Consider the following 14742-nt stretch of genomic DNA (forward strand, 5'->3'; position numbering starts at 1 on the left):
CCTTAAAAGGGCCTTTTGCTGGGCATTGCCCCAAAGTAATCAGCTCTTTTACCTGTAAAAAAAAAGTACAAATACCCCCCAACATTAAAACCCACCACCCAGACAACCAACCCTACTCTAAAACCCACCCAATCTCCCCTTAAAAAAACCTAACACTAACCCCTTGAAGATCACCTTACCGTGAGACGTCTTCACCCATCCGGGCAGAAGTGGACCTCCAGACGGGCAGAAGTCTTCACCCAACCGGGCAGAAGTGGACCTCCAGACGGGCAGAAGTCTTCACCCAACCGGGCAGAAGTGGACCTCCAGATGGGCAGGTCTTCATCCAGACGGCATCTTCTATCTTCATCCATCCGGCGCGGAGCGGGTCCATCTTCAAGACATCCGACGCAGAGCATCCTCTTCTAACGACATCCTAAGACTGATTGAAAGTTCCTTTAAATGACGTCATCCAAGATGGCGTCCCTTCAATTCCGATTGGCTGATAGAATTCTATCAGCCAATCGGAATTAAGGTAGAAAAAAATCCTATTGGCTGATGCAATCAGCCAATTGGATTGAACTGGCATTCTATTGGCTGATTGGAACAGCCAATAGAATGCCAGCTCAATCCTACTGGCTGATTGGATCAGCCAATAGGACTGAACTTCAATCCTATTGGCTGATTGCATCAGCCAATAGGATTTTTTCTACCATAATTCCGATTGGCTAATAGAATTCTATCAGCCAATTGGAATCGAAGGGACGCCATCTTGAATGACGTCATTTAAAGGAACCTTCATTCAGTCGTCGGATGTCGTTACAAGAGGATGCTCCGTGTCGGATGTCTTGAAGATGGACCCGCTCCATGCCGGATGGATGAAGACAGAAGACGCCGTCTGGATGAAGACAGAAGACGCCGTCTGGATGAAGACTTCTGCCCGTCTGGAGGTCCACTTCTGCCCGGTTGGGTAAAGACTTCTGCCCGTCTGGAGGTCCATTTCTGCCCGGTTGGGTGAAGACGTCTCACAATAAGGTGATCTTCAAGGGGTTAGTGTTAGTTTTTTTTAAGGGGGGATTGGGTGGGTTTTAGAGTAGGGTTGGTTGTGTGGGTGGTGGGTTTTAATGTTGGGGGGTATTTGTACTTTTTTTTTACAGGTAAAAGAGCTGATTACTTTGGGGCAATGCCCCGCAAAAGGCCCTTTTAAGGGCTATTTGTAATTTAGTGTAGGGTAGGGCTTTTTTTTATTTTGGGGGGCTTTTTTATTTTGTTAGGGGGATTAGAGTAGGTGTAATTAGTTTAAAAAATCTTGTAATTATTTTATTATTTTCTGTAATTTAGTGGGGGGGGGTTTCGTACTATAGATAATTTTTTAAAATTGTAATTAATTGTATTTAGTTTAGTTCATTTATTTAATTATAGTGTAGTGTTAGGTGTAATTGTAACTTAGGTTAGGTTTTATTTTACAGGTAAATTTGTCTTTATTTAAACTAGGTAGTTATTAAATAGTTAATAACTATTTAATAACTATTGTACCTAGTTAAAATAAATACAAAGTTGCCTGTAAAATAAAAATAAACCCTAAGGCCTAGATTTGGAGTTTGGCGGTAGAAGGGCTGTTAACGCTCCGCGGGCTTTTTTCTGGCCGCACCATAAAATTAACTCTGGTATCGAGAGTTCAATAAAATGCTGCGTTAGGCTCCAAAAAAGGAGCGTAGAGCATTTTTACCGCAAATGCAACTCTCGATACCAGAGTTGCTTACGGACGCGGCCAGCCTCAAAAACGTGCTCGTGCACGATTCTCCCATAGGAAACAATGGGGCTGTTTGAGCTGTCAAAAAACCTAACACCTGCAAAAAAGCAGCGTTCAGCTCCTAACGCAGCCCCATTGTTTCCTATGGGGAAACACTTCCTACGTCTGCACCTAACACTCTAACATGAACCCCGAGTCTAAACACCCCTAACCTTACACTTATTAACCCCTAATCTGCCGCCCCCGCTATCGCTGACCCCTGCATATTATTATTAACCCCTAATCTGCCGCTCCGTACACTGCCGCAACCTACGTTATCCCTATGTACCCCTAATCTGCTGCCCCTAACACCGCCGACCCCTATATTATATTTATTAACCCCTAACCTGCCCCCCACAACGTCGCCGACACCTACCTACACTTATTAACCCCTAATCTGCCGAGCAGACCTGAGCGCTACTATAATAAAGTAATTAACCCCTAATCCGCCTCACTAACCCTATCATAAATAGTATTAACCCCTAATCTGCCCTCCCTAACATCGCCGACACCTAACTTCAATTATTAACCCCTAATCTGCCGACCGGAGCTCATCGCTATTCTAATAAATGTATTAACCCCTAAAGCTAAGTCTAACCCTAACACTAACACCCCCCTAACTTAAATATAATTTAAATGTTACGAAATTAATTAACTCTTATTAAATAACTTATTCCTATTTAAAGCTAAATACTTACCTGTAAAATAAACCCTAATATAGCTACAATATAAATTATAATTATATTGTAGCTATTTTAGGATTTATATTTATTTTACAGGCAACTTTGTAATTATTTTAACCAGGTACAATAGCTATTAAATAGTTAAGAACTATTTAATAGTTACCTAGTTAAAATAATAACAAAATTACCTGTAAAATAAGTCCTAACCTAAGTTATCATTAAACCTAACACTACCCTATCAATAAATTAATTAAATAAACTACCTACAATTACCTACAATTAACCTAACACTACACTTTCAATAAATAAATTAAATACAATTGCTACAAATAACTACAATTACATAAACTAACTAAAGTACAAAAAATAAAAAAGAACTAAGTTACAAAAAATAAAAAAATATTTACCAACATTAGAAAAATATTACAACAATTTTAAACTAATTACACCTAATCTAAGCCCCCTAATAAAATAACAAAGACCCCCAAAATAAAAAATTCCCTACCCTATTCTAAATTAATAAATGTAAAAGCTCTTTTACCTTACCAGCCCTGAACAGGGCCCTTTGCGGGGCATGCCCCAAGAAAATCAGCTCTTTTGCCTGTAAAAAAAAACATACAATACCCCCCCCCCCAACATTACAACCCACCACCCACATACCCCTAATCTAACCCAAACCCCCCTTAAATAAACCTAACACTAAGCCCCTGAAGATCTTCCTACCTTGTCTTCACCATCCAGGTATCACCGATCCGTCCTGGCATCCGGTGCTGAAGAGGTCCAGAAGAGGGTCCAAAGTCTTCCTCCTATCCGGCAAGAAGAGGACATCCGGACTGGCAAACATCTTCTCCAAGCGGCATCTTCGATCTTCTTCCATCCGGTGCGGAGCGGGTCCATCTTGAAGTAGCCGACGCGGATCCATCCTCTTCTTCCGTTGTCTCCCGACGAATGACGGTTCCTTTAAGGGACGTCATCCAAGATGGCGTCCCTCGAATTCCGATTGGCTGATAGGATTCTATCAGCCAATCGGAATTAAGGTAGGAACCGTCATTCGTCGGGAGACAACGGAAGAAGAGGATGGATCCGCGTCGGCTGCTTCAAGATGGACCCGCTCCGCACCGGATGGAAGAAGATCGAAGATGCCGCTTGGAGAAGATGTTTGCCGGTCCGGATGTCCTCTTCTTGCCGGATAGGAGGAAGACTTTGGACCCTCTTCTGGACCTCTTCAGCACCTCTTCAGCACCGGATGCCAGGACGGATCGGTGATACCTGGATGGTGAAGACAAGGTAGGAAGATCTTCAGGGGCTTAGTGTTAGGTTTATTTAAGGGGGGTTTGGGTTAGATTAGGGGTATGTGGGTGGTGGGTTGTAATGTTGGGGGGGGGGGTATTGTATGTTTTTTTTTACAGGCAAAAGAGCTGATTTTCTTGGGGCATGCCCCGCAAAGGGCCCTGTTCAGGGCTGGTAAGGTAAAAGAGCTTTTACATTTATTAATTTAGAATAGGGTAGGGAATTTTTTATTTTGGGGGTCTTTGTTATTTTATTAGGGGGCTTAGAGTAGGTGTAATTAGTTTAAAATTGTTGTAATATTTTTCTAATGTTGGTAAATATTTTTTTATTTTTTGTAACTTAGTTCTTTTTTATTTTTTGTACTTTAGTTAGTTTATGTAATTGTAGTTATTTGTAGCAATTGTATTTAATTTATTTATTGATAGTGTAGTGTTAGGTTAATTGTAGGTAATTGTAGGTAGTTTATTTAATTAATTTATTGATAGGGTAGTGTTAGGTTTAATTATAACTTAGGTTAGGACTTATTTTACAGGTAATTTTGTTATTATTTTAACTAGGTAACTATTAAATAGTTCTTAACTATTTAATAGCTATTGTACCTGGTTAAAATAATTACAAAGTTGCCTGTAAAATAAATATAAATCCTAAAATAGCTACAATATAATTATAATTTATATTGTAGCTATATTAGGGTTTATTTTACAGGTAAGTATTTATCTTTAAATAGGAATAATTTATTTAATAAGAGTTAATTAATTTCGTTAGATTTAAATTATATTTAAGTTAGGGGGGTGTTAGTGTTAGGGTTAGACTTAGCTTTAGGGGTTAATCCATTTATTATAGTAGCGATGAGCTCCGGTCGTCAGATTAGGGGTTAATAATTGAAGGTAGGTGTCGGCGATGTTAGGGAGGGCAGATTAGGGGTTAATACTATTTATGATAGGGTTAGTGAGGCGGATTAGGGGTTAATTACTTTATTATAGTAGCGCTCAGGTCCGCTCGGCAGATTAGGGGTTAATAAGTGTAGGCAGGTGTCGGCGACGTTGAGGGGGGCAGATTAGGGGTTAATAAATATAATATAGGGGTCGGCGGTGTTAGGGGCAGCAGATTAGGGGTACATAAGGATAACGTAGGTGGCGGCGCTTTGCGGTCGGCAGATTAGGGGTTAATTATTGTAAGTAGCTGGCGGCGACGTTGTGGGGGGCAGGTTAGGGGTTAATAAATGTAATACAGGGCTCGGCGGGGTTAGGGGCAGCAGATTAGGGGTACATAAGTATAACGTAGGTGGCGGTCGGCAGATTAGGGGTTAAAAATTTTTAATCGAGTGGCGGCGATGTGGGGGGACCTCGGTTTAGGGGTACATAGGTAGTTTATGGGTGTTAGTGTACTTTAGGGTACAGTAGTTAAGAGCTTTATGAACCGGCGTTAGCCCAGAAAGCTCTTAACTCCTGCTTTTTTCAGGCGGCTGGAGTTTTGTCGTTAGAGCTCTAACGCTCACTTCAGAAACGACTCTAAATACCGGCGTTAGAAAGATCCCATTGAAAAGATAGGATACGCAAATGGCGTAGGGGGATCTGCGGTATGGAAAAGTCGCGGCTGAAAAGTGAGCGTTAGACCCTTTAATCACTGACTCCAAATACCGGCGGTAGCCTAAAACCAGCGTTAGGAGCCTCTAACGCTGGTTTTCACGGCTACCGCCAAACTCTAAATCTAGCCGTAAGATAGCTAAAATGTAACTATTAGTTATATTGTAGCTAGCTTAGGGTTTATTTTATAGGTAAGTATTTAGTTTTAAATAGGAATAATTTAAGTAATTGTAGTAATTTTTTTAGATTTATTTAAATTATATTTAAGTTAGGGGGTGTTAGGGTTAGACTTAGGTTTAGGGGTTAATAACTTTATTATAGTGGTGGCGACGTTGGGTGCGGCAGATTAGGGGTTAATAAATGTAGGTAGGTGTCGGCAATGTTAGGGACGGCAGATTAGGGGTTAATACTATTTAACTAGTGTTTGCGATGCGGGAGTGCGGCAGTTTAGGGGTTAATATATTCATTATAGTGGCAGCGATGTCCGATTCGGCAGAGTAGGGGTTAAAATATTTATTTTATTGTTTGCGACGTGGGGGGCCTCGGTTTAGGGGTTAATAGGTAGTTTATGGGTGTTAGTGTACTTTTTAGCACTTTAGTTAAGAGTTTTATGCTACGGCATTGTAGTGTAAAACTCTTAACTACTGACTTTAAAATGCGGAATCAGTCTTGGCAGGAAGAGGGTCTACCGCTCACTTTTGGTCAGACTCGTAATACCGGCACTATGCAAGTCCCATTGAAAAAATAGGATACGCAATTGACGTAAGTGGATTTGCGGTATTTCCAAGTATGGCCAAAAAAGTGAGCGGTACACCTGTACCTGCAAGACTCGTAATACCAGCGGGCATTAAAAAGCAGCGTTGGCCGGTCCCAGTAAACACAGTAATCATTGTAGCTTAAAGGGACACTGAACCCAATTTTTTTTCTTTATTGATTCAGATAGAGCATGCAATTTTAAGCAACTTTCTAATTTACTCCTATTATCAAATTTTCTTCATTCTCTTGGTATCTTTATTTGAAAAACAAGAATGTAAGTTTAGATGCTGGCCCATTTTTGCTGAACAACCTGGGTTGTTCTTGCTGATTGGTGGATAAATTCATCCACTAATGAACAAGTGCTATCCAGAGTCCTGAACCAAAAATTGGCTGCCTCCTTAGCTTAGATGCCTTCTTTTTCAAATAAAGATAGCAAGAGAACAAAAAAAATTGATAATAGGAGTAAATTAGAAAGTTGCTTAAAATTGCATGCTCTATCTGAATCACAAAATATTTTTTGGGGTTCAGTGTCCCTTTAAATCGTGGTTGTGCTCAAATGATCGCATTTATTTTCAACTCGTAATACCAGCAGTAAACTTGACAAGTGCTAACACCCACAATAAACCCCTTAGAGCTTGTGCATAACAGTTAGCACTCCACTCATAATCTTGCTCTTTATATAAAATCTCAAGGTGTTTACTGTTCGTTTAACAAGAAAATGACTCCTAGAAGCTCAGTGTGTTACTAATACAGCTATTCAGAGTTGAATACAGATAAGAAATGTAACTCTTATTATTTATTCACTTGGAATTTTTATGCTACTCTTTCTTCTATTCTACTTGTTGATTTAATCATTTTTAGCAGGAATACAGCCAAATCTTTTACCCCTTCACCTTTCAACTTACCTTAGAAGTTTCAAACAACATATCCTTCTCCCCCACGGATAATTTAAATGTTGAGCTGTCTGAGATGCCGAAGGACGATATTTGACTGTACAGTACATTTTCGAATGGTTCAACTTCCCCTTGTTTGTACAAACTAAGTGAGGAAGCGCTGACTCCCAACCACAGACGCTGGAAAAAGCACCCAGTTGAACTCTAGGTAAGAAAGCAAAGGTAAGCAATTTGTGAAACCTATTTTATTGATATGCCCCTTCACTGTGTCTGTCTTAGGCACTTCTGCTAAACAATTACTTAAAGGGACATAAAACAGGTTGAGATCTGTGCATATCCTAAAAGGGCTAATTAATTAAAAATAGTTTGCATAAAAAATTGTTTAAAAATTATATAATTGAATAATTTTCAATAATAAGCTAAATGAATTACATAGCTAAGCTGCCTGGAGCAGCCAACTCCACCCCCCTTATCAGTGTTTAGACACAGGCATTATATGTCAACTGAGTTCACAGCTTCTTGGCATGCTCCAGCAGATAATCCCTATGCATTTTTGCATTCTACCAAAACAACAACAATATATGTGTGTATATATATATATATATATATATATATATATATATATATATATATATATATATATATATAAACAACCATAGACGGAAATGTGTGTGGGGAGTTAGAGCTTTTCAATTCAGAAACTAAAAAGAAAGGATTAATGGCGAGGCACTGCAGTATAAATTTGCAGGTAAAGTAGTTAAATAAATTTTCTTTCATGTAATTGGCAAGAGTCCATGAGCTAGTGACGTATGGGATATACAATCCTACCAGGAGGGGAAAAGTTTCCCAAACCTCAAAATGCCTATAAATACACCCCTCACCACACCCACAATTCAGTTTTTACAAACTTTGCCTCCTATGGAAGTGGTAAAGTAAGTTTGTGCTAAGATTTCTATGTTGACATGCGCTTCTCAGCTTTTTGAAGTACAGCAAATGTCACAGGGACGTGAAGAGAGTAGCACCTATTGAATGCAACGATTTTCCTAACGGGGTCTATTTCATAGGTTCTCTGTTATCGATCGTAGGGATTCATCTCCTACCTCCCTTTTCAGATCGACGATATACTCTCATATACCATTACCTCTACTGATAACTGTTTCAGTACTGGTTTGACTATCTGCTATATGTGGATGGGTGTCTTTTTTGGTAAGTATGTTTTTTATTACTTAAGACACCCCAGCTATGGTCTGGCACTTTATGCATTTATATAAAGTTCTAAATATATGTATTGTACTTATATCTGCCATGAGTCAGGTTCATGCATTTCCTTGGAAAAAAAAAAGGTGCAGGGTAGCGCTAATGAAAGCACAGAGCTCAATTTGTATATGGTATATCTATACTAATATGGTGATGTATAAAAGATATATGTCTAAAAAAGATAATAACTATGTGAATCTTTAAAAATTTATTATACAATAATCGTATAATCATATAACAATAGTGCCGGCACTGATTAAAACAGTATAATAAAAGGACATAAACATAAAATACATAAACAATGGGTGTTGATTTCAAGTAATATTGGCAAAAGATAAAAATGGCAAGAGAAAAAGTTAGCTTGCTAAGTATTTTGGCAGCCTAAACTTCAAATGTGTCCGTATTGGATAATTCACAAATGTTCTCATATAGGGCACATTAAATTACCGTCTCTGCTATGTGTGGAGTTGTCCGTTGTTTTTATTAAGTCCCGTGACTTTGTGCAGAGTGATTCTCCTGGTGTAAGTAGAGCAAGTATTAATGTAGAGAGCACGCTGGTAATTGTAATCCTTCAGTGCTTGCTGTGAGTGATCCTGTAGCGTCCTAGGGTAATGGCCACAGTGGCAGATGTAAGGGTAGGTCCTGGGACCGAAGGTATTAGCTGGTTTCTGATGCTTTGTTTGACAGCTGTACCAAACGAGTCCTATTACCCTTACAGTATCAGAGTCGGGAGTGTGCTTCAAACCCCAGATGTATTGCGGTAATCATAAGGTGGACACAAGCGGTAGGCAGATCATGGGCCGGTTAATTAAGCATATATCAGCCTCTGTGTATTGTGAGAGGGATATTGCACCGTACCTACTGTAACCACTTGAATCAGAGTAGAAGTTATATGCAGACGAGCAAATCTACGCGTTTCAGCCCGATAGGCCTTTATCATGCATTTCCTTGTGCAGACTGTCAGTTTCATATTTGGGAAATAAACATATTAAAAAATATTTTTTTTTCTCTTACCTGGGGTTTAGTCATTTTTTTTCAAATTGACTACTTTTTTCTTACAAATTGCGGTAGCATTGGGCCCGCGGGTGCGCCAAATGCTAGACTTTCTTGGCGCAATAATTTTTTGGCGCGAAAAGTACGTCCGTCGATGCAAGTTTGTTATTTCCGGGGTCGTAGTTGACGCAGAAGCCTTACACACGGTTGCGTCGTTAGTGACGCAAGTGTGTCATTTCCGGATTTTGTTTCCAAATTTTTCATTAGTTTTATACCCCATTGCTGTTTGCCTCTTGCCTTTTTTTTATGTCAGAGGGCTATGCTGTTTGCATTTTTTCCCATTCCTGAAACTGTCATATAAGGAAATTGATAATTTTGCTTTATATGTTGTTTTTTCTTTTACATTTTGCAAGATGTCTCAATCTGATCCTGCCTCAGAAGTATCTGTTGGAACTTTGCTGCCTGACACCGGTTCTACCAAAGCTAAGTGCATTTGTTGTAAGATTGTGGAAATTATATCTCCGAATGTCATTTATAATAGTTGTCATGATAAACTTTTACAGGCAGAGAATGTATCCATCAATAATAGTGCGTTGCCAGTTGCAGTTCCTTCAACATCTATTGTACATGATATACCTATGAATTTTAAAGAATTTGTTACTGATTCTATTCAGAAGGCTTTGTCTGTATTTCCGCCTTCTAATAAACGTAAAAGGTCTTTTAAAACTTCTCATAAAGTTGATGAAATTTCAAATGACCGACAACATAATGATTTATCCTCCTCTGATGAGGATCTATCTGATTCAGAAGATCCCTCCTCAGATATTGACACTGACAAATCTACTTATTTGTTTAAAATAGAGTATATTCGTTCTTTTTTAAAAGAAGTGTTAATTACTTTGGATATTGAGGAAGCTAATCCTCTTGACATTAAGACTAGTAAACGTTTAAATGCTGTTTTTAAACCTCCTGTGGTTACTCCAGAGGTTTTTCCTATTCCTGATGCTATTTCTGATATGATTGCTAAGGAATGGAATAAGCCAGGTACTCCTTTTATTCCTTCTTCAAGGTTTAAAAAATTGTATCCTTTACCAGCAATTTCTATACAGTTTTGGGAAAAGATCCCCAAAGTTGATGGGGCTATTTCTACTCTTGCTAAACGTACCACTATTTCTATGGAAGATAGTACTTCTTTTAAAGATCCTTAAGATAGGAAACTTGAATCCTATCTAAGGAAAGCCTATTTATATTCAGGTCATCTTCTCAGGCCTGCAATTTCTTTGGCTGATGTTGCGGCTGCATCAACTTTTTGGTTGGAGAATTTAGTGCAACATGAATTGGATTCTGACATATCTAGCATTGTTCCCTTACTGCAACATGCTAATCATTTTATTTGTGATGCAATTTTTGATATTATCAAAATTGATGTTAGATCCATGTCTTTAGCTATTTTAGCTAGAAGAGCTTTATGACTTAAATCTTGGAATGCTGATATGACATCTAAGTCTAGATTATTATCTCTTTCTTTCCAAGCTAATAATTTATTTGGTTCTCAGTTGGATTCTATTATTTCAACTGTTACGGGAGGAAAGGGGATTTTTCTGCCTCAGGATAAAAAACCTAAGGGTAAATCTAAGGCGTCTAACCGTTTTCGTTCCTTTCTTCAAAATAAGGAACAAAAATCTAATCCTTCCCCCAAGGAATCTGTTTCCAATTGGAAGCCTTCCTCAAATTGGAATAAATCCAAGCCTTTTAAAAAACCAAAGTCAGCCCCTAAATCCGCATGAAGGTGCGGCCCCCATTCCAGCTCAGCTGGTAGGGGGCAGATTAAGGTTTTTCAAGGATTTTTGGATAAATCCTGTCTAAAATCAATGGATTCAGAGCATTGTCTCTCAAGGGTATCGAATAGGATTCAGAGTAAGACCTCCTGTGAGAAGATTTTTTCCCTCACGTATCCCAGCAAATCCAGTAAAAGCTCAGGCTTTCCTGAAGTGTGTTTCAGACATGGAGTCTTCAGGGGTAATCATGCCAGTTCCTTTTCAGGAACAAGGTCTGGGGTTTTATTCAAATCTATTCATTGTCCCAAAGAAGGAAAATTCATTCAGACCAGTTCTGGATCTGAAAATTTTGGAATCATTATGTAAGAGTACCAACTTTCAAGATATAAGGACTATTCTGCCTTTTGTTCAGCAAGGACATTATATGTCTACAATAGACTTGCAGGATGCATACCTTCATATTCCGATTCATCCAGAACATTATCAGTTCCTGAGATTCTCTTTTCTAGACAAGCATTACCAATTTGTTGCTCTTCCATTTGGCCAAGCAACAGCTCAAGAATCTTTTCAAATGTTCTAGGTGCCCTACTCTCTGAAATCAGAGAGCAGGGTATTGCGGTGTTTTCTTATTTGGACGATATCTTGGTACTAGCTCAGTCTTTACGTTCTGCAGAATTTCACACAAATCAACTAGTGTTGTTTCTTCAAAAACATGGTTGGAGGATCAATTTACCAAAACGTTTCTTGATTCCTCAGACAAGGGTCACCTTTTTAGGTTTCCAGATAGATTCAGTGTCCATGACTCTGTCTATAACAGACAAGAGACGGTTGAAATTGGTTGCAGCTTGTCGGCACCTTCAGTCTCAGTCATTCCCTTCAGTGGCTATGTGCATGGAAGTTTTAGGCCTCATGACTGCAGCACCGGACGCGATTCCTTTTGCTCGTTTTCACATGAGACCTCTCCAGCTTTGTATGCTGAATCAATGGTGCAGGGATTATACAAAGATATCACAGTTAATATCCTTAAATCTCAATGTTCGACACTCTCTGACGTGGTGGTTAAATCACCAGCGTTTAGTTCAAGGGGCTTCCTTTGTTCAGCCAACCTGGACTGTGATCACTACAGACGCAAGTCTTTCAAGTTGGGGAGCTGTCTGGGGACCTCTAAAAGCACAAGGGGTTTGGAAATCTCAAGAGGCGAGATTACCAATCAATATTTTAGAACTCCGTGCAATTCTCAGAACTCTTCAGTTTCGGCCTCTGTTGAAGAGAGAACCGTTCATTTGTTTTCAGACAGACAATATCACAACTGTGGCATATGTCAATCATCAGGGTGCGACTCACAGTCCCCAACCTATGAAAGAAGTATCTTGGAAACTTGCTTGGGTGGAATCCAGCTCCTGTCTAATCTCTGCGGTGCATATCCGAGGTGTAGACAATTGGGAGGCGGTTTATCTCAGCCGTCAGACTTTACATCCAGGGGAGTGGTCTCTCCATCCAGATGTGTTTTCTCAGATTGTTCAGATGTGGGGTCTTCCAGAGATAGATCTCATGGCCTCTCATCTAAACAATAAACTTCCCAGATACCTGTCCAGGTCCAAGGATGTTCAGGTGGAAGCAGTGGATGCGCTGACACTTCCTTGGTGTTATCATCCTGCTTACATTTTCCCGCCTCTAGTTCTTCTTCCAAGAGTGATATCCAAAATCATCATGGAACAATCGTTTGTGTTGCTGGTGGCTCCAGCATGGCCACACAGGTTTGGTATGCGGATCTTGTTCGGATGTTCAGTTGCCAACCTTGGCCACTTCCGTTAAGGCCGGACCTACTGTCTCAAGGTCCGTTTTTCCATCAGGATCTCAAATCATTAAATTTGAAGGTATGGAAATTGAACGCTTAGTACTAAGTCATAGAGGTGTCTCTGACTCAGTGATTAATACTATGTTACAAGCTCGTAAATCTGTCTCTAGAAAGATTTATTATCGAGTTTGGAAGACCTACATTTCATGGTGTTCTTTTCATAAATTCTCTTGGCATTCTTTTAGAATTCCTAGAATTTTACAGTTTCTTCAGGATGGTTTGGATAAGGGTTTGTCTGCAAGTTCCTTGAAGGGGCAAATCTCTGCTCTTTCAGTTTTATTTCACAGAAAGATTGTTAAACTTCCTGATATTCACTGTTTTGTACAGGCTTTAGTTCGTATTAAGCCCGTCATTAAATCAATTTCTCCTCCTTGGAGTCTTAATTTGGTTTTGAAGGCATTACAGGCTCCTCCGTTTAAGCCTATGCATTCTTTGGACATTAAACTACTTTCTTGGAAAGTGTTGTTCCTTTTGGCCATCTCTTCTGCTAGAAGAGTTTCTGAGCTATCTGCTCTTTATTGTGAATCTACTTTTCTGATTTTTCATCAAGATAAGGCGGTTTTGGGGACTTCATTTAAATTTTTACCTAAAGTTGTGAATTCCAACAATATTAGTAGAGAAATTGTTGTCCCTTCCTTGTGTCCTAATCCTAAGAATTCTTTGGAAAGATCCTTACATTCTTTAGATGTGGTGAGAGCTTTGAAATATTATGTTGAAGCTACTAAAGATTTCAGGAAGACTTCTAGTCTATTTGTTATATTTTCTGGTCCTAGGAAAGGTCAGAAGGCCTCTGCTATTTCCTTGGCTTCTTGGTTAAAGCTTTTGATTCATCAAGTTTATTTGGAGTCGGGTCAGGCCCCGCCTCAGAGAATTACAGCTCATTCTACTAGATCAGTCTCCACTTTGTGGGCTTTTAAGAATGAAGCGTCAGTTGATCAGATTTGCAAAGCAGCAACTTGGTCCTCTTTGCATACATTTACTAAATTCTACCATTTTGATGTATTTGCTTCTTCTGAAGCAGTCTTTGGTAGAAAAGTTCTTCAGGCAGATGTTTCAGTTTGATTCTTCTGCTGATGTTTTAAGTTTTTCTTTTCATTATGAGAATAACTTTTATTTTGGGTTGTGGATTATTTTTTCAGCGGAAAATGGCTGTTATTTATTTTATCCCTCCCTCTTTAGTGACTCTTGAGTGGAGTTCCACATCTTGGGTATTGATATCCCATACGTCACTAGCTCATGGACTCTTGCCAATTACATGAAAGAAAACATAATTTGTGTAAGAATTTACCTGATAAATTAATTTCTTTCATATTGGCAAGAGTCCATGAGGCCCACCCTTTTTATGGTGGTTATGATTTTTTTTGTATAAAGCACAATTATTTCCAAATTCCTTTGTTGATGCTTTTTACTCCTTTCTTTATCACCCCACTTCTTGGCTATTCGTTAAACTGAATTGTGGGTGTGGTGAGGGGTGTGTTTATAGACATATAGTTTGGGAAACTTTGCCCCTCCTGGTAGGATTGTATATCCCATATGTCACTAGCTCATGGACTCTTGCCAATATGAAAGAAATGAATTTATCAGGTAAATTCTTACACAAATTATGTTGTCTCTATCCCAACTTGTTTTATGTCCCTTTAATAGATCATTAATGACATTTTACAACAGTTTTCCATCACAAAGAGCTCTCAAAATGTAATGAGTCAGCAATACATTGGTTAAAAGGAATTTGAAATGTATGTTTAATTTAGTGAATCTACAGCAGTATCTGTTTGTTCTTTGTTTTTCTCTGTTGCAGTCTGTTTGTTGTCTGTTTTTTTTTCAGTTTTTTATTATAAACTCTTAAAGGGATAGAAAGGTCACAATTGAAATTTACA

General features: G+C 38.9%; 1 protein-coding gene across 2 annotated transcripts in view; it reads right to left on the reverse strand.

The window, feature by feature from the left end:
- The window catches only part of PLEKHH3 (pleckstrin homology, MyTH4 and FERM domain containing H3), a 183521-nt gene that overhangs the window by 26443 nt on the left and 142336 nt on the right, over positions 1 to 14742 (reverse strand). For both annotated transcript variants that reach the window (XM_053699361.1, XM_053699366.1), the window contains one exon: positions 6992 to 7183. In XM_053699361.1, coding sequence (XP_053555336.1) covers positions 6992 to 7183 — 192 coding nt within the window. The remainder of the gene's footprint in view (positions 1 to 6991; positions 7184 to 14742) is intronic.

The sequence above is a fragment of the Bombina bombina genome, chromosome 1 (genome assembly GCF_027579735.1).
Source record: "Bombina bombina isolate aBomBom1 chromosome 1, aBomBom1.pri, whole genome shotgun sequence".
Taxonomy (NCBI): domain Eukaryota; kingdom Metazoa; phylum Chordata; class Amphibia; order Anura; family Bombinatoridae; genus Bombina; species Bombina bombina.